The sequence below is a fragment of the Megalobrama amblycephala genome, linkage group LG20 (assembly GCF_018812025.1).
Source record: "Megalobrama amblycephala isolate DHTTF-2021 linkage group LG20, ASM1881202v1, whole genome shotgun sequence".
NCBI classification, from domain to species: domain Eukaryota; kingdom Metazoa; phylum Chordata; class Actinopteri; order Cypriniformes; family Xenocyprididae; genus Megalobrama; species Megalobrama amblycephala.
Window position 1 is genome coordinate 7256805 of NC_063063.1, and position 20329 is coordinate 7277133.

The 20329-nt window shown below is 37.4% G+C and overlaps 2 protein-coding genes across 2 annotated transcripts; one reads left to right on the forward strand and one right to left on the reverse strand.

Annotated features, from left to right (window-relative positions):
• Positions 1 to 8206: 8206 nt before the first annotated feature.
• On the forward strand, positions 8207 to 10326 carry adoa (2-aminoethanethiol (cysteamine) dioxygenase a). Its single transcript, XM_048171087.1, has one exon. It carries the CDS (start codon positions 8457 to 8459, stop codon positions 9216 to 9218), a length of 762 nt encoding a protein of 253 aa, XP_048027044.1. The 5' UTR covers positions 8207 to 8456; the 3' UTR covers positions 9219 to 10326.
• Positions 10327 to 11520: 1194 nt separating this feature from the next.
• On the reverse strand, positions 11521 to 13963 carry egr2b (early growth response 2b). Its single transcript, XM_048171247.1, has 2 exons — positions 13610 to 13963; positions 11521 to 13274 (listed from the first exon to the last, which is right to left on the reverse strand). Exons 1-2 carry the CDS (start codon positions 13779 to 13781, stop codon positions 12205 to 12207), a joined length of 1242 nt encoding a protein of 413 aa, XP_048027204.1. The 5' UTR covers positions 13782 to 13963; the 3' UTR covers positions 11521 to 12204.
• Between the last annotated feature and the right edge of the window lie 6366 nt (positions 13964 to 20329).

The following is a 20329-nucleotide window of genomic DNA, read 5'->3' on the forward strand; positions in this document are numbered from 1 at the left end:
TACTGCCACTTTTGATTGATTTAATCAAATAAAAGTATTCATTTCTTTAATTTCTTTTCAAAAAAATAAAAATAAAAAGTCTTACTGACCCCAAACTTTTGAACGGTAGTGTATAATGCTACAGAAGCTTTGTATTTCAGATAAATGCTGTTCTTTTGAACTTTCTATTCATCAAGGAATCCTGAAAAAAAAAGTACACAACTGTTTTCAACATTGAAAATAATCATAAATGTTTACTGAGCAGCAAATCAGCATATTAGAATGATTTCTGAAGGATCACGTGACACTGAAGACTGGAGTAATGATGCTGAAAATTCAGCTTTGCATCACAGGAATAAATTACTTTGTCAAATATATTTAAATAGTACACAGTTATTTTAAATTGTAATAATATTTCACAATATTACTGTTTTTTACTGTATTTTTAATTAAATAAATGTAGCCTTGGTGAGCAGACGAAACTTCTTTTAAAAACATTAAAAATCTTAGTGGTTCCAAACTTTTGGACTGTAATGTATATATATATATATATATATATATATATGTATGTGTGTGTGTGTGTGTGTGTGTGCGTGTTTGTGCATTTTTGTGTGTGCGTGTTTTTGTGATTTATGAGGACACAAAGTTGTATAATAACATGGGTATTACACTGGTATTACGACATAAACATGAAATTTGAGGACATTTCATGAGTCCTTGTATTTAAAATAGCTTTAAAAATATGCATATTAAACAATGTTTTATTAAAAACATAAAAAACAAGTACATATATTTGTGAAAAAAGTACAGAAAACAGACAAATGTAAATCAACAAACATACAAAAGAAAAGTCAAACAGTCATATATCAAACGTACAATGTTTTATTGAACATTTTATTAAAAATGTAAAATTGTTTTCTGTGATGGGTAGGTTTAGAGGAAGGGGTAGTGTAGGTAGTGTATGTACAGTTAGTACAGTATAAAAACCATTACGCTATGGGATGTCCTCGCTTTAATAGCAAAACAAAACTGTGTGCACGTGTGTGTGTGGAAACCATGATATTTTATCTGAAATTTTCAGATGGCTCTGCTCAGCCTGCTTGTGAATTATCACTCTCTATATAATCAAACTCTGTACAGGTAACTCTTCTTGCTGTGGTCTCTATATTAACCTCTCGATTAATGCCCTCTGTGTCCCTTTGAGCAAGACTTTCCCAATGGCTCGCCGTTCCTCCTGTAGAAGTGTCAGTTCAATGATCCAGCGAGTCTTCTTTCACATCTTGTCTAGCAGAGTTCATCAGCCCTCATCCTTTCTACTTCAAACTGAATTGGAGGACTGTTTCAATTCACAGACCAAGCGTGAAAGACAGCGAATGACTTTAGTGATATATAGTGTTACTGTTATTATCAGGACCTGTTGCTCAAAACCCACAGCTTCTGTGAATAGTTTCATTTTAGACAATGACAGTATTGGTTATAGTTGATGTCTGTTTTCTTCAAGTGTTGTGTGTATGGGTTTACAAATGTGTTTTTTGACAATAAAGGAAACAGCATTGCTATGTCTATGCATCAAAACTCGATGGAGACTAGAAAAATGTAGTGTTTGAAAGAACCACAGGTCACAAATAGGGCTTCAGAGTTTATTTTTTAGTTTAATAGTCTGTTTTTCTCATTATCAGTCAATGACCTTTGATCATCAGACAGCAGTGAACACAGATATTGACCCTTGTCATTGAGGGATTTCTTTGCCATTGAGATAAAATAAAATACTTTCTTTTTTTCTTTTTTTTTTCTTTTTTCTTTTTTTTTAGCAGACAATGTCCCAGATATGCAAATTTCACATGTAAAATTGCATTAAATAAGTCTGATACACTTAAAAGTAAAGGTTTTTAAAGGGATAGTTCACCCGAAAATGAAAATTTTGTCATCATTTACTCATTCTCAAGTTTTTTCCAAACCTGTATTAGTTTCTTTCTTCTACTGAACACAAAAGAAGATATTGTAAAGAATGTTGGTTACCAAACATTTGACTAGCCATTGACTAGGTAAAAAGAAAAATACTATGGAAGTCAATGGCTTCCGTCAACTGTCTGGTTACCAACATTCTTCAGAATATCTTCTTTTGTGTTCAGAAGAAGAAAGAAACTCATACCGGTTTGGAACAACTTGAGGGTGAGTAAATTATGACAAATTTTTCATTTTTGGGTGAACTATCCCTTTAATTGGCATCAGTGGTTCCATGTAGAACTTTTAATGTCCTCGAAAGTTTCTTTAGATTATTAAAATGTTCTTCACACTATTAGGAAAATATTTGTTTACTTTATTTTGGGAACCGAAAAATGGTTCTATGGCATCGCTGTGAAAAAAAACCCACCTCTGAAACCTTTATTTTTAAGAAATGATACTGAGGAAGATTCCATGTTGCACTAGGGATGGTATAAATGTGACACATGTGAAAACATGTTCTGCTTTTGATCTCGTGAATCAGCTGTGTAGCTGGAATTTTATTTAATAAAGCGATGACGAAGAACGCTTACGCATGTGCCGCCTGCATGACAGCCCCTCATTCACAGAATCCACACATAATCAAAGCAATGCATTAAAGAGTAGCGATCCTTCTTCACATAAAGAACAACAACATTTTCATTGCCCTTTGCCTCTTAACCATGCAGATATTTTCCGAACAGCCAAAATATGAATTTTTATGATCTGAGGGAATAGCTGGCATATCTAAAAACAGTAACTGCTTCAGTTTCCTCAAGAAATCAATGGAGTCTCATTTGTGAAGGCATAAAAGACTCACCACTGACAAAGGCATGCATGTACCACCAATCATAACAGAACAGACGGCAGATTGAGCACAACAATGGGGACGTTCACCACAAGATGTCGGAGCAATTAGAAAGTCTTATTGTCCTCTGCTCTGCTCATTCAGGATTCTTGGCTGGAATTACCAGAGATGCATGAACTCCATTCTATCTGACCTCTGTGCAATGTTAGTCATGCACATTTTAAGCATCGGCGAATAATGTTGCCTTTATCTGCTGCTGAGAACGATTGCATCTTGCTTGGAAAAACGTGCTTATTCTGAGCTAATGTACACATACTTATTTATAACAGTAAAGGGATTGTAAGAGAATTATGTAAGCCTTCTACCATGATATCAATTTCTCTACACAGAGAAACATTCACAATTTAAGAGATGAAATTCATATCTGAAGGCTTTGTTGATTCATTCTACTTGGAGTGAGATTCAATGTTTTGACCTTTTGACACAAATCACAAAAGTCCAAACCACATAACCATTAGCTAAATATTTATATACTTTAGACTAATAGTTTACTTTATATTTATATACTTTATACTATATACTACATATTCATATTGTTAAATAAATGTAACAGAAAAATATCTATAGCACCACATTAACAAACGTGACAAATAAGCTCAGATTTCACGAAAGGAATGTGCTTCATAAGTCTCCCTGGTTTAAAAGTGAATCATTAAAATTATGCCAGCGCATGATAATAATTTTAATATTAAACTGAAATATTAGTGAAAACTCATTTTCGTTTTGATTTGTTAAAAGAGGTCTACATAAGAGCAAAAATGGTGACACTGAAGTGCACACTTAAAGGGAGTAAACTTTCATGACTAATAAGTACACTTTTAAAAAGTGCACTTTGTAATAATGTCAAATTAAACGGTTTACTTTAAAGTATATTTTAAATGTTTTAATAATCTTTTGTCATGCTTTTAAAACAATACATTTATTTTGATGTTGACTAACACACTAAAGCAAAATATATTCATGACATACAGTAGCTACACGTTTCAATACAATACAAATGACAGTAAAGTATATTTTAGTCTATCATAAGTGCTTGTCAGTGCATTTGGAATTACACTTTACCATATTCCAAAGACTATATAAGTAATTATGAAATTATATAGGAAGATGTTCTTAAGTCCTACTTAGGTGGGTCCAAAAAACAAGCATTTAGCCTTGTACACTGTAAAACATCATTTTCATGATTTGTTATCAGAATATTTTTTTCTTTTGTCAAATCAACTTAGATAATTTATGTTAGGGCTGGGCGATATATCGCATGCGATTGTCACGCGCATTTCGTCAGTAAAGCCGGTTCCCTGATTGCCGCTAAATCGCCATCACCTGCTTTCAGATGGAGCGCCATTTAATAGACAGAGCCGTAGATCACTGATAAGCCACGCAATATCGCATTCATATCGCAGATGAATCGCCTTCGATAATGAACGCGATATTGCGTGGCTTATCAGTGATCTACGGCTCTGTCTATTAAATGCCGCTCCATCTGAAAGCAGGTGATGGCGATTTAGCGGCAATCAGGGAACCGGCTTTACTGACGAAATGCGCATGACAATCGCATGCGATATATCGCCCAGCCCTAATTTATGTAGTTCAGATAACATAAGATTTTGAGTTTCTGTTCTTTAAACCAGTCACCTTCATTGTATTAACTCAAATTTTGAATTTCAATGAACTCAAATATTTTAAGGCAACTCACTTTTTTAAGTTATACCAACAATTCTTTTTTTACAGTGTAATACTAATTTTTACGTTTATATATATATATATATATATATATATATATATATGTTGCATCTGAATGGTACAAAACTTGGTAAAGGTTTTGGCACTTGCTATATGAAGACAAAAAATTAAAAATTAAAAATCTGGACATGATTCGAAAAGGTTAAATGGTCCTGAAAAAAATAGTCACACTTGCAGCTACTCCTCACGGTAAAAAATGACAGCATTGGAAATCAATAGGAAACAGCTTTCATCTAGTGGAAACTTTTGGTACTGCGCCCAAATAAAGTCTTACTGAAAGCTCATTTTTTGAGATATCAAGCTCAAATTTGGAAGTTACAGGTAAAGTTGTTTAGATTTATGGCTTCGATTTTCTTGCAGTTTTAGAGTAAAACATATTTTGGAAAATGTATATTTCATATAAAAATTGGAATGACTATTTTTGTGCATTTTTGTCTCAGTAAACGTCCAATTCTATAACTTTTTTTATCTTCACTTTTTTAAAACTTTTTTCACTTCAGCAATAATCTGCCAGGTGTCGTCTTTAAAAAATCTGTGCTCTAAATTATTCAAGATTTATGACAGTTTAAGTTGGAAATTTCATTTTCAGGTCTATGCTCAAAAAGTGAATAAATGGATGATGACTAATGCATAAATATGATTTATTAACTTAAAATCCTCTAAAAATACAAAATGTTAAACAAAAAAACATTAACGAACTAAAATATAGTACATTCATTTAGTTGAAATAATAAAATCATCCGTCGTAAGGAGCACCAGAGAGTTCATATAAAATGAAACTAATATATTTTAATTTAATTGTAAATAACATGCAATTAAGTGTCCAAAAACATTACGTACAGTTTGCACTCATGTATATTCTTTTATGGTATATTATTTCGGCAATAAGTACTCTTTTTAAAAGTATGACCTTGCCTTCAAGACAGTGGTGATGGAAGGATCTCCCTTGTGTGTCTGATCTCCATATCCTGGCCGTTGAGAGATGATCTCATTGAATTACCCAAACGGAAGTGTTATTTGGATGTGCTTGCTCTTTGAGTAAATGAGCAGGCCTCATTATTTTTCAAGAGGATGGTCTTTGTGGTGATCATGAACAAAGGTACATGTCCTGAGTACATACTTCACTGACTCAGTGCTGCGTTCCGTCCATGCACACTTCCGGTCCTCTCGCTATCAACACCAACCTGACAAAAGATAATGAATGACCAGCTTCAATTACTAGGTGTAAAGGTTTGAGATAAACTGGATGTACCCTGAGAATAATAGTCATATTATTATTATTATTATTATATGTATTATATGGATAGGTTTTTTTTATGCATAGTGAGGGGATGGTGATGTTCATCTAGTTTTAATTTGTGGATATGATCATCTAAACAGCATGCACCATATGATTATAAACTACTAGTGTCTCTATCAGTTGCAAACACAAGTGTCTCATTGTCTCTGATAATGCAAATGAAAATTTCATTCCAAAGATTTAGCCTGTACTCTCTATGCATTGCAAATCATATACAATGTTGATGTAGGCTGCCCTTGTGAAAAAGAAGTTCACTATTTTTACACTACTTATTACAGAAATAATATATTTTAACAGAATAAACTTAAGTGTGAACTGAATATAATGTTTTCAACACTTAATAACTGTAGCAATGTTTAAAGGTTCAGGGAAGAAGGTGGCAGGAACCGGTGAACGTTCAACAAACTTTAATCATAAATCAAACAAAAAACAAAACAAAAGTAAATCGGTAGCCCCTCATGGACAACTGCTGCATGTAAACATAATAAAACACAATGTAAATAGTCCAGGCCTGCTCCTTTCTCATATTTCACTGTCGTCACTCCTCCTTTTATTCTTCCGGAGCTCCTTCATGAGACTCGAGACCGGTGTGGCACGCAGGTGACGCTCATAATCACTCGCAGCTCGCTCCGTTCCCACGGCTCTCGGCCCCACCCTGCTTGCCACAATTAAGTTATGTACAATTAAAAGAAAATGTATTATAGTTTAAATTTATATTAAATGCAGTTAGTTGAACTTGGGGCTCGTTCACACAGAACGCATCTTTGTGTCAAAAAATGCAAGCTCTCAGGAATATTTTTTGAAAAACCTCAGCACAGAACACGAGTGTCTCGAGATATGCTTTAGAGACGTGATGCAATAATGGAAACAATAGAAATAGGCAAACTGCAGAATAGATACATACTATGTTTGACATAGAAACTGGCTATGGCCTCCTCTGCCATGTTACCGTTAAATAAAACAGTTGCCATGCCAACTTGCTACTGTAAACAGAAGCTTGCAACGCTTGCCCCGTCTCTGAGTTCCTCTGATTGGTCAACTGTTTTGGAACTGACATTGATGAGTGGCACTGCTGTAAAAGTTGAAACTTTGAAAAAAAAAGTTGAACTTGACAGAGTGTCTTAAAAACGCGGCACTCATGTGCAAGACACGCAAGCGTAAAGTTTATACACATACGTCAAACGTGTGTTTTCATAGAAAAACAATGGAAATAGTAGCGCATTGGAATAGAAAGCCTGTTCTGTGTAAACAGCCCCTTACAGTAAGAGTGTTTTGACCTACTTAAGTAGGACTTAAGCACATCTCTATATGTCATTTCATAATTACTTCTATTGTTGTTGAAATATTAAAGAGTACTGCTGACTGTAATGACAAGCATTTGTGATAAACTAAATATGCTAATATTCTATTAAAACTGTATTTAGATATATTTGTAATTACACATTTGTAATGATGAAGCTGAATTTGGAACATCATGTCAGATATATTAACTTAAAATGTAGTATGAAATACACTACAGTTAAAATTATAATTAAGTACTTTACATATATTTTAGTATGTTACTCAACACATCAAATTAAGTGTAGGCTTCTTTAAATTCTTTGAAAAGATTATTAAAAACATGTACATCAAAGTTAAACATTTAATTTGATTAAGTGTGTTAAGACATAATCATGAAAGTGTTCTCTCTTAAGTGGCCTTCTTTTTCATTAATATTATATTATCAGCATGTACAGAATTGTAAATATATAATTTTAAGATTTGAAGAACACTACCACATTCAATACAATTAAGCTCACTTCTTTTTCACAAAGGTGCTGTGTAGGAGTTTTTACACTCAATGATGGAAACATTATTTAGTCAACATTTTAATTATTTATTTAAAAAAAAAAAACATTTAAAGTGTTACTTGTCATTTTGCATATACACTGTTGCATTTGTTTCACTAAAATTTTACTCCAGAGATCAAGCCTGGGTGGATAAATAAATGACATGCAATGATGATGTTGGTAGGGTGGTGATGTGTTGTTCCAGGGTGGCTGTGGGGGAAGGGACAGAGTTGAATGGCCCAATTGGCCTCCCACCCCTCATACTCACAAGAGAGGGTCAACATTGTGGAGGTTGTTGGGTGTTGTAGTTCTATTACTGAGCTAAATTGTGCAATTATTAAAACTGACGGCATGTTTATAAACAAAATATTAATTACTGCAATGTCAGAAAATATTGACATGTCCTGTCTGAATCTATCTGCATATTTATCTGCGTATCTAAGGATTTATTTTCAACCCACAAGCGCAAAAGAACTACAAGTTCCATTATGCTTCCTATGTGTCAGCGCATGCGCAGTAGTCGCGGACGTGTGGCTCTGATAGCCATGAATGGGGTGGTGGAGACGAGGGTCTGTGGATTGTATCCAGATGCTAAAAGTACCTCAATGGAGTTATTTTTATCGTAACTTTCAACACAAATACACTCGACTGCTTTAAATGCTTCACGTGAGTCAATCTCGTCTGGCGTAACAGCGCTTTTGTTTTCATCGCGGGGCTCGAAGCAAATCACGGTTTCGTTTGTTTTCTATCAAACATGCCGAGGAACAACAAGTCGTCGCTGATCCAGAAGATAGCGAGCCAGGCTTATGTGACCTTCACAAATTGCTCTTCCTCTACCATTGGAGACAATAAGGTGTTTTTAGAGCAGCAGACAGAGTTGGCCGCCCTGATCTCCGACATCAGGGCTGCGGATCTGAAGATTGCGCCACCGAAGAAAGTCTCCATATCCTCCCCACAGTCCTCAGCAGTCCCTCCGGTCACATACATGCACATCTGTGAGACTGATGCCTTCAGCATGGGAGTGTTTCTGCTGAAGCCTGGAGCTTCCATCCCTCTGCATGACCATCCTGGGATGAATGGCATGCTGAAGGTCCTATACGGCAAGGTCAATATAAGGTGTTACGACAAGTTGGATAAAGCTGTTGGTGCTGAGAGTGAAACTGAGAGGCAGTTTGAACCACCGCTGTTGCCTTTCCAGAGGGATGATGTGAGGAGAGCAGTGCTGAGGTCTTCCGGACTGTATTCTGAGCAGAGCGGCCCTTGCGTCTTGACCCCTCTCAAAGACAACCTTCATGAGATTGATGCAGTGGACGGACCAGCTGCGTTTCTTGATATACTGGCACCACCTTATGACCCTGACGACGGAAGAGATTGTCACTACTACAGAGTATTACAAACTGCTGGCAAAAAGTCAGAGCAGAGCAGTGAAGATGAAACTTGGCTTTTAGAGATCCCCCAACCAGATGATTTCTGGTGCGGGGGTGAGCCTTACCCCGGTCCCGAAGTTTCTGTGTAGCGAGATGAACACTGGAATGGACTTGTAGCCTCTGACCGTGATCCGTCCTTGCTCTAACTCAGATGTGTAAAAAATTTTCCTTGGGACTGCAAACACCACTACGTGATTTTAAACGTCTATTCCGAGCCTGTGCGCCCCATAGGCTCCATCAACACTTGTGGCCTTGTTTGTGAATAATGAATGTATACATTGAAAAGCATTTACTCTTGTATAAGTGCACACTATATATCTACATTAAATACTTGCTTAATTTATTTTAAAAGACTGTACACAAACACTAATTCTTATGTACTGCTTATATTTTTACTGTTAAAGTACTATTAAAATGATTGTAAATCATTTTGACTTTGTCTTGAAGAAAATTAGCTTCATAATTATTTGTCATTAAACAGACTTTGTTGTGTGTACCACTGTTACACTCAAACTTGAAAGTAGTGCTGCAAAATGAGCACTGTTATTGGCCATTTGCCCAAGTCTGATTAAACAATAATTAAGCTGACCCTTCATAGCAGTTTTCCACTGCGCACATTAATAAGGTGAGAGGAAAGTGGGAAGCTAAAAATTCTTATCTGCTCATCTTAATGCGCGCACAATTTGCTTAGTTTTGTTATCACTAATGATAACGATTCTGTAAATTTGGAATACGTTGTGCCGCATACTTGAGTGAAATCTGTTTTAAAGTCAGACTTTCGATGTGAATGTTAACAGACATATTAATGTCTAATGTGGCGTCTTGTTTCCCACGCATTGGTAAATATATGTCTGTAACATTAATGTACGAAGCAGGCTTGTGTCTCAGGCCTAGAAGTAATCTTTTGTTTTCATAAAATGGATTCTTACATCATTTCTTAGATGCCGTTGATGTTAGACATTGTTCTTTCTTGCATCCCTTAAGGGCTTTTTTTTATTGAGCTGGCTCTGTGAACTGAACAGAAAGTTATCAGATGGTCCTTTGTTAAGCTCAGCTTATGTTCAGTGCTGTTTGAATGTGAAATTCAATTTATTAAATATGTTTGTTAATTAGCATTTAAGTCTCTCAGCCGCTGAATAGAGAGCTCATGGACTGACATGAACAGAACATTAGTAAAGTAAAATTTCCTGTGTTTTATTATTGCTTTCAATTATTTGCTCATATAAATGTAGGTCTTTACACTGTAAAAAAATATTTTCATGATATGTTTTTTCTTTCATCAAATCAACTTCAGTAATTAATGTGGATCAGATAACATAATATTTTGAGTTTCTGTTGATTCTTCCAATCGCCTTCATTGTATTAACTCAAATTTTTAATTTCAATGAACTCAAAATTTTAAGGCAAACTTACTTTTTAAAGTTAAACCAACAATTCTTTTTTACAGTGTAGTTTTATTTAACCTCCTTTCAAGCTACAACTCTGCTGGGTTAAAAACAACCCAAGTGGGGTTAAAAATGAACAAACCCAGCGAATTGGTTAAATGTTTGCCCAACCTGCTGGGTAGTTTTATTTAACTCAACTATTGTTTAAAATTTTTTATATTGCTCACTTAAAATGAACCCAAAGTATGTTGGAAATTAACATTTAGTTTAATGAATAATAATGAAACAATAAACATTATTAAATTGCTTATTAATAAATGTTTACATTTTGATTATTATTGTTGCCTCTAGAAATTGTCTGATTTTTAATTTCCAACCTATTTTGGGTTGATTTTATGCCAGCCATACAGTAGTTTTAAACAATAGTTGGAATTTCTATAAACTGCCCAGCATGTTGGCCGAACATTTAACTCAACCGCTGGGTTGTTTTTAACCCAGCATTTTTTTTTTTGGGGGGTGTATACTTTTAATTATCCAAAAATATCCATTGGAAATATTGTCAACATGTATTAAGTAGCTGTGATGTAAATATGGGGTTGTCCCAGCACTGAATGTGGGGGTTGGTATACCTTCAACCACATAAAACCACAGAGGTTCATACAGTGGCAACAATTATTTGTCATTTTTTCAGTGTCGTTTCTCAATTTTCATACCGTAGTCACTGTAAAGAGTGGCCATAACATAGTGTTTTTGTGTCAAATCTGTAAATTCATTGCAGATCACAAAGTGAGTCATTTTGTCCACTTTAAACATTACCCTATATTGAAGATTAGGGACTTTGAATATTCACACCCTTTGTGCATTTGTAAACACATGTGTGGGTGATGACCCTTCAGAGACCATGAGTCAGAGCTCAGTGATGCCAAAATGGGAATGTCCCCACAAGTCTTCACTTTTTCCTTTTACACCCCTTTTCTCTAATAAAAATCAAGCAGCTAAACAAAAGTTCACAATCAATGTGTTGTTTATTATTTTCATGTTGACAAAGTAGGACATTATTGACCTGCGTTAGTCACTTCATAACAAATACATGTATATCAGTCAGAACAACCACAGAACAAACGTCAAATCGCTATGAGTTCAGCTATATACAATTCTTGTTTAAGCACAAATGCAACACTTTTAACACGAAACAGTTTGTACAAAAATATATCTTCAAAAACTTTCATATTAAAGGATAAAATGTACAATTTAATTCAAGCCTTCTGGTGTATGTACAAGATGAACGGACAAAAGGCACGACAATGGGAGAAAATAGTGATGTTAGACACCTTCTTGACTTTTTTTTTTTTTTTTTAAATGTAGCCACTCAACTTTCCACCTTTCGTCTAAGACACAATTCTCCCACGTGCTATCCAATGTTATTTTTTTAATTAAATTAATTGGCCTAAATATTCAAACAAAGTGCGTTTGGTCAGTCTGCATGCGACTGAGGCAAAAACAAAAAAAAAAAAACGAACATCGCACCACCTTTAAAAGTGCGCACAATAAATGTGTCCATATCAGTTTGGCACTGTGGTTTGATTTCACAACATCAGTCCACCCAGTTTTAATATATTACGAATGGTGCATTATTATTGTCATTATATTGCCTACATAGTGTTGGATATTGCACAGTCCAGTTGAAAGTTTACTGGCTTGAACCGGACGAGCAGATGCCCGTGGCGACTCCGCGCTCTGAGCTGGACACACCAGAGGATGATGATTTTCGCTCCTTCTGTCGCAGGTGGATTTTGGTGTGTCTCTTTCTCTCGTCGCTCCGCGCGAACTTCCTCCCGCAAAAGTCGCAGGCGAACGGTTTCTCGCCGGTGTGCGTGCGGATGTGGGTCGTCAGGTGGTCGCTGCGACTAAAGTTCCTCATGCATATCCGACACTGGAAGGGTTTGTGGCCGGTGTGGATGCGGATGTGTCTGGTGAGCTCGTCGGACCGGGAGAAGCGCCTGTCGCAGCCCTCCGCCGGGCAGGGGTAGGGACGCTCGTGCACGGGCGTCTTGCTGGGTCTGTTGGGGTATTTCCTCGGGCGCAGGATGGGCCTTAGGGGCAAATTCTGCGGGCTGTAGGCTGTGGGTAGCCGGGGTCCGTCAGAAACCGGTCCCCCCAGTGTGAAGTTCCTGATAGTGTTCAGTGGGGTCAAAGGAGGCGGGACCCTGAAAGAGTCCAGCGGGCATGAGAACGGTTTGCGGTCGGGCATCGACTGCATGTCCCTCTGGCACGGGGGCTGGAAAAAGCCGGCGTAGTCCGGGATGATAGGGAACAGCCCGGAGTCCGTGTTTGGCTTTGGGGATGAGTAGGATGGCGGAGGATAGGAGATCGGACAGGTGGAGGTGGAGAGGAATGCGGATGGATCTTGATACACCTCTCCGCATCCAGAGTAGGGCGGTGGGGGAGAGTAGATGTGCTCCATGTCTGCCTGGTTCTGCGCCATGGTGCAGCTGAGAGTGCTGGAGAAGTGGCTGGGGGACACTGAGGATGCAGGAGAAGAGGATGCTGAGGATGGCTGGGTCATGCCCAGGATCCCCGCGCTCACGATGTTGATCACGCCCTCTGGGTTCCAGTTTCCTGGGTACTGGGAGTCGATGGAAAACTTTCCCATGTAGGTGAAAGTTTGGTTGCGAGGGCCAGCTGGTTGCGCGAAGCTGCTGGAATAGGATAAGTCGAGAGAGCGCTTCTCCGTGCTCATATCCCCGCTAATCAAGCCATCTGCAAAAAAGAATGCACATAAAAAGCAAGGTTTAGATACACGTGAAAGAAGGCTGTCTTATGGATCATGCAACCATCAGATGCAAAGCGCGTAGCTTTTACGCACACTTCAGTAAAATTATAGGCATATCATCTTTGTTTGCATTCATTTCTGTTTCTTTTTTTAAACTAGTCAGACATAAGCAAGAAAAAGTACGTTTTCAGTTTCAGCAAGTTGGATTTTTGAAAAATTCTACAAAGTAGCCACATGTTTTCATTCCCTAAGACGCGAACGACATATCAACACAGAGAGCACGTGAGGATGGAAGCAGTTGAGATGCGCGCATCAGTCTTACCTCCAGGGTTTATCTGCTCGTAATGTCCTCCTAAATCACCGTTTGGAAATATAGTCACAGAGGCTGGCAGTGATGTGGCAATCTCGTCCACCGAGTAGATGCTTTCGGCAAGCGGGTGCACAAAGCCACCAAGAGTTACCGGGGCTTTCTCCAAAGTTTTAGCTGTCATCATGAAGTCCTAAGAAGCACTCGTTCAGAAGTTCACAAAATGTTTTGTGCCTGTGCGAACGCTCGCTCAAAACGTTACATGTGGAAAGCTGTCAGTAAGCTCTGTGAGTTTAGCGTTCACTGTGATGCCATCTGACGGCTCTGTGTTGTTGAATGACAGATCCTTGTGGAGCTGCTAGTGGTAGTATGTATTTATGGAGAGCCTATCAATGTGTCGTTACGTCACTGACCATTTAAGGACTGGATGGCAAAAGAAAAGTAGCGCTGCGCGATCTGATTGGTTATAGGCGGCGTGACGCGTTGAGATAATACTTGTCAATGGAGAATCCTTTCTGTGCGGCCGCTCATGCATAAAAAAGCAATGTGCTCAGAGGAAAAATGAACAAAGTATATTGCTTGCTGTTTTAGAATATTTTTTAGATAAATAATTTAAAAAACACAAGTAAAGGCATGCGTTTGCTGAAAGATAACGAATGCTAAGTGGAAAAAAATATTCCGTTTTGATACAACGCATCATTCTCAATCAGGAATTCCGGTTCATTTTCACACCATAAATGGGTTTATCCGGTAAACAGTAACACCCCTTCGTCCATTTATGGAGCGTATTCCGGAAATTGAGTATCGGAAACTCGCGAGTGTTGCCGAGCAAAGAGACGCGGCTCAGCAAGCAGCAGAAAACCACAATCAAATGAGAGACACAATCACGGAATTTCTACCTTTGCTTCAATGGCACTGTCGGAAAGTGCGCTATTTGAATAGACCCCATGTTTTTGGAAAGAGGGAAACGTTTTTAGTAATGGTGTTCTATAATTAGAGTGATGCTGGAAAGTAAATTTAGCCTATATATGATTCTAATTAATCAACAAAAAGTTGTTTTATTTGATATATTTATATTTTGCTGTCTTCTGGTGGTTAAATCGTTCATGATGCGTTTGATAAAAACAGCATAGACTGTAACCGCATGAGAATTCCAGTTTTGTTCACTGCTTCGTTTTTCGTATTATAGGCTAGACCTAAACATTGAATAGGCGCTATATGTCTACTTCAATTAATTCAACTCTCGCTCCAACACTTAAACACAAGAAACTAAAACTTTCCAAATGTAAATGCCTGTATACGTAAATAGAAATGCTTTCCGCTGTGAGGTTTAAAGATGCGACCAAATAAAAAGATGATAGAAGTGAATTCCCCCCGTGGGTTTAGAAACTGCTCTTAGTAAGACATACGGGGGAGGAGGGAGCTGAGGTCGGAATTTCAGCCAATGATTTTAGGCTACTCTATTACAGAATCAAATCATATTAAATACATGTAGGCCTAGAAAAATTACAGCTACGTATTTGAGTGATTTGAGCTTCGTGTGTATGGAAATATAGGCCTACTGCAGCTGTAATTTAACATCCTTTCACCTAAAAGAATGCTTAGGCTACTATTTAGGACATGGCTGCATCACGTAGATGGCCAAAATGCCACATAATAGCCTAATATCACCCAAAGAAATAATAATTTTATAATTTTCCAAGCTCATATGTGCCTTGAAGAAATCCATATAACATCAAAGCAAAGAAAAGAAAAGGAGTAATCACTCATGACATATTTCAATGTTTAATAGAAGTTGTTGCCGCGCGCGCTCAGTGGATTGCAGTCCTCGCGCGCAGTCTGTCTGTGTCTCAATTAGTAGGCTATACATGCCGTGGTTAATATAGTCAAGTCACTTCTCGACTTCTGTCTGAGTTATGACTGTTGGAATGATCGCTCGAGTTTGTGTCTTTTCAGGGCATATATGTTCATCTCTGGAAAAACTCTTCCATTGAACTTCCGACATCCCACACATCATGTTAGACGGCCGGTATGACTGTGCGTATGGTCGCACGTCTAAACATTTTGACACCATTTACAGTAGGCTACTATTTCAATATAAAATGCTTATTTCTTAAAGCAAACGTCAATTCTCCAAGATAAGCGGGGTTTTGAAGCAAATATTAACAGATATCCGTTTAAGTTTCCTTAAAGCTTGTCGCGTTTTGTAACAATTTAGGCCTAAACCCGAACATGAAAAGCCTGACTGGATTACAAATGAATATAACAATGGAACTGCGCGCGCTGTGGTCTGTCAGGAGAGATTTGAAATTTGAACAGAAGAAGGGGTTTTTATTTGTGTATGTGTGTAAACGGCTACTTATTTAAAATTATATCAAGTATAGCTATAGCCTATTAATTTAAAATATTGTTAAAATAATATACTTATAGCTAATATAGGCTACTTGGAACTGTGTATATAAATAAAGCGTTTCACGCGACCTGCGTGGGTTATGTCAAAGCTTATGGACAGGGGGCAGTATATGTCCCTTTACTGCGGACTGACACTTCAAACTGATAAAAATAGCTTTCCTTTTTACACTATTACTCTGTCAGATGAATAGCCTAACTGAGAGATGTGGCTAAATAATCTCATTAGCATTTAGTTATCTCTTCAAGAACATAATGGGCTCTGCAATAGTAGCTTGCCTATTTCTGTAAAAACAAACAAACAGTTATTTTTAATCAAGCACAATTTCTATTGTTTATTATTTCTGAAGTAGAAAAAAAAAAAAAAGATCCAAATCAAACCAGCCTTCATGCTTTTTTTTTTTTTTATAAAAGAGAGACTTTATCATATTCTTTACATTTACAATTTTCAGTCATCAATGAAGGAATGGTTTTCATCCTGTTCATCTCATTTCATAATCATATACTTAAAATTATTAACATTAAATATTAAATTGACAACACATTCACAGATGACAATCCCAAATCTGTCATTCATTTACCTCTAATTGCAACTTTCACTGTTGTAAAATGAGAAAATCCTTATTATGGGAAATTTTCAGATGCAAAACTGCTAGAATCCTTTGAGAAAAAGTGTTATTGCTTATTGTAAGAGAGTGTGTTTAACACCAGTGGAAATTGTAATAATTGCTATTTCCAAATAATAACAAAATAAACAGAGAGGAGAGTTATTTAGGGTCGGAGCTTAATCCTCATTTTTGAAGATCGGCTTATTAGGAATTCAGAAAATTATTTCAGCATTATTTTTGTTTTGTTCTTCAAGCATGACGCCAGCTTGAATGGGAGTCTAAATCGACCCGCACACAGGAAACCTCAGTTCACACCCCCAGATTTTATAGTACAATAAAAATCCCCAAAGCTTCCTGTTGTCCATCAATAACATATATATTTTTAGCACCGCCCATGCAAGCTCTGGTTATTTTTGAGAAGGTGTTGCTGTCATCATAAGCATGGCTTGAGAACAGTTTGTGATCTCAGAGTGTCATAATTACTGAATGAATTAGAAATGGAGCCATCTGTTGCCACTGCATACACTTCTCACTGACTCTATGGTGGAAGGATACTATTACTGAGATGATATAAACCAGAAGCCCTTCTTTTAATTATTGACCACTGAAAAAAGTATGTAGAAAGCCAAAAGTCTTATTAGCCTATCTTTGATATATATATATGTATATGTATATATACTGCCCCCACGCTTGTCATGGGCCTAAACTGAGCGGACACTTTCAGGGCTGTTAATCGGCTTTGTGGGTAATGATTTAATAAAGGCCCCGTGCATCCGTAACCTGTCTGAGGTCCCCTCTAGTCCACACGGTCCGCTCTGAATCTTTTATCGCCGCTGTCGCTCAAGCAGGCAATTAGTAAAGAGGTCGTGTCGTCATAATGACATCTCAGTAGATATTGACTGGAGTGCGTCCCCGCAAATCACCCTAAACGCTCAATAGCGAGGCAGGGCCAGCAACACGCCACAGTTACATTATCACCCGCAGACGTTTAGTGCCGAACAGCTTTGCGTGTTTGTCAGGCGCGCCGGTGCTTTTCTTGCCCCGTGAATAAAGACTACAGCGAGTAATGTGACAGACCGCGGCCAGACTGATTACAGGGACGTGTCAGTCGCTGTTAATGGGGGAAGCCCTTTAAACAATGTCTTGGTTCTGAGCCTGAACATCCATAATGAGGAGGTAATGAACCTGGTCCTGTTTCTGCAGGCTGTATTAATTGTGAAGCGCATCGGCTTCCTTCGGCTGCTCTACAATGCAATATTGCTTCGAGATCAGGACGGGTGGATGTGCACGTGCTTAATGCACGGCAAATAAATCAACCCTACTCTACTCCATCAGCAACTGCTATGATATAAACTTCGCTGTAAGCGGTTAATTGTGGCTGTATGACAGCTCGAGAAAGAAGCCAAGCTTAACACAAAAGCGCTCAAGTCTGCACAGAACAGCGACAATCTTTGCCACTGATTGCCACATCTGAATGCTTCACATTTTCAGGGATTCTTGTGTCCTCCCCCACAAACGAAAGAAGGAAACTTCTTCAGATGCATGTGTCTTTTGTTGTACGCCTACAGATGCAAAAATGTTTGCACACTGTGCAGAAGTGGCCCGCTTTGGCAGAGCGTGCCGGGCCCGCCGAATGCCCATTGGCAGCTGGGATCTGGCTGTCCCTGCTGGGAATGATGGTCTCAATGTAATGGACACCCACACATGGCAGCCACTGAATTCAAGAGCTTTCTTTCTTGCATGTGCTCAGGGTCTCCTGGGGTCAAATGACTCCTGCACATTGAGGAGACATAGAATGACATCCTTCTGCATCAGCCTTTGCATTGTTTTTCACGTTAGTTTCATTGTTCTCTATTACTCATCAAGCTGTCCATGAGATCAGCACACACAACAGAAGGCTTTATGATATAACTGTACTCACAAATTGAGTAAATAGGGCAGTTTATTACTTCACCTGTGTTACAGTTTACTTTCTAGGCACAACAATGATATTTGAAAACATCTATCTATCTATCTATCTATCTATCTATCTATCTATCTATCTATCTATCTATCTATCTATCTATCTGTACATATATTATATTTAGTGTTGGATGTAAAACATTACAAGTAACATGAGTTATGTAATCAGATTACTTTTTCAAGTAACTAGTAAAGTAACACATTACTTTTAAATTTGGCAAACAAAATATTACTTTTCAAATAAGTAACACCAGTACTTTGTTTTCCCATTTACACCTCTACTGTTCCCATGTTGAAAGAAATCAGAAAACGTTTTTCCTGCGGAATTGGGCTACTTTAATACTGTTGCCGCGAGTTGTTTTCATGTCCGCGGGTTGAAGCGACCCCAAATAACATGATACTTAGCCACTGGAATGCAAATTTTACCAGAGGAACCCAGCCAAAAATGCACATTTTACCCCCTGGAACACGATTTTTATCAGGGGACCCCCCCCCGAAATGCGTTTGGGCTAGTTTTGAGTAGCAATTGGGCAGGTTTTGTTGTGAAAACCTGGCAATCCTGAAGGTACATCATATTTTTTTGCAATTTAGAATGGCAGCATAGCTAAAGGTTTGTATGAGCTGCGCCCTCTACTGTACAGGCGTGGATTTGCATTTCCTTCAGCGTATTAATTTCACTTTTGATTTTTTACATTTGCCAAAAAAAGTTTTTTTTTTTTTTTTGTTTTTTACATTTTTATTCAAAAAACATACAAGCAAGCCCAGGCCAGGTGAGAAAAAGTAACAAAAGTAATGCAACCCATTACTTTCCATAAAAAGTAACTAAGTAATGCAATAAGTTACTTTTTTAGGGAGTAAGACAATATTGTTATGCATTACTTTTAAAAGTAACTTTCCCCAACACTGATTATCCAGTCTTTGTTCTAAATGTAATTTTATCATAAAATGTAATTTTATTTCTAGTATTCAAAGTTAGCTTGAAAGAAATATAGAAGGAAAGAAGGAAAAGGAAAAAAAGGACAATTTACAAATCTGCTCTATGAAAGGAATGTCTCTCCAAACTGGTCAGGCATATGACAATACACCATAAAGCAAGCTGTCAAGTTACGCCCACAAAATTCAGATGAGGTTTGTCGAAGAGGGGTGAATGGACACAAACCTGCTCTAGAGCCAGCTGAGATCTAAAGACTAGCCGTGGGAGACTCCGCACAACATGAATTGTTCTTTTTTTACCGAGTAGGAGGCCGTTTTTCTTAGTGAATTTGTGTAGGTGTTACTTTTCTATAGATGCTCACCTTCAAAGGACTTTTTCGTTTGTGCTATTGGTATTGGCGAGCTCAGTGATCATTGTTCTATCTGTTTTTTGGTAATAACAATCTGTTTGCATTTCCTATTTATGTACAAGAGCCTGACCGAGGATTAATGAGATGATATTTCACTGCCTTTAGAGAAAGTCATTGTCTCTATATCAGCAATGTGCCTGGAAGATATGAATGTCTTTAAATATTTTATATGAAACACACTTAGTTTTTTTCCCCCTAATTCATTATTCCTAAATATTTTTCCTAAAAAGTATTTCATCAAAAATAATCTGAAATATTCTAGCAAAAAAAAAAAAAAAAAGTTTTTACTTGATAAAAAATAAAATAAAAAAGCTTTTAACATGATTTTCCATCTCAAGTCTTTTTTTCTAATTACATGCATTTTATTCTAATTTGACATTTTTTGGAGAACAACACACCATCAAGTCAATTTG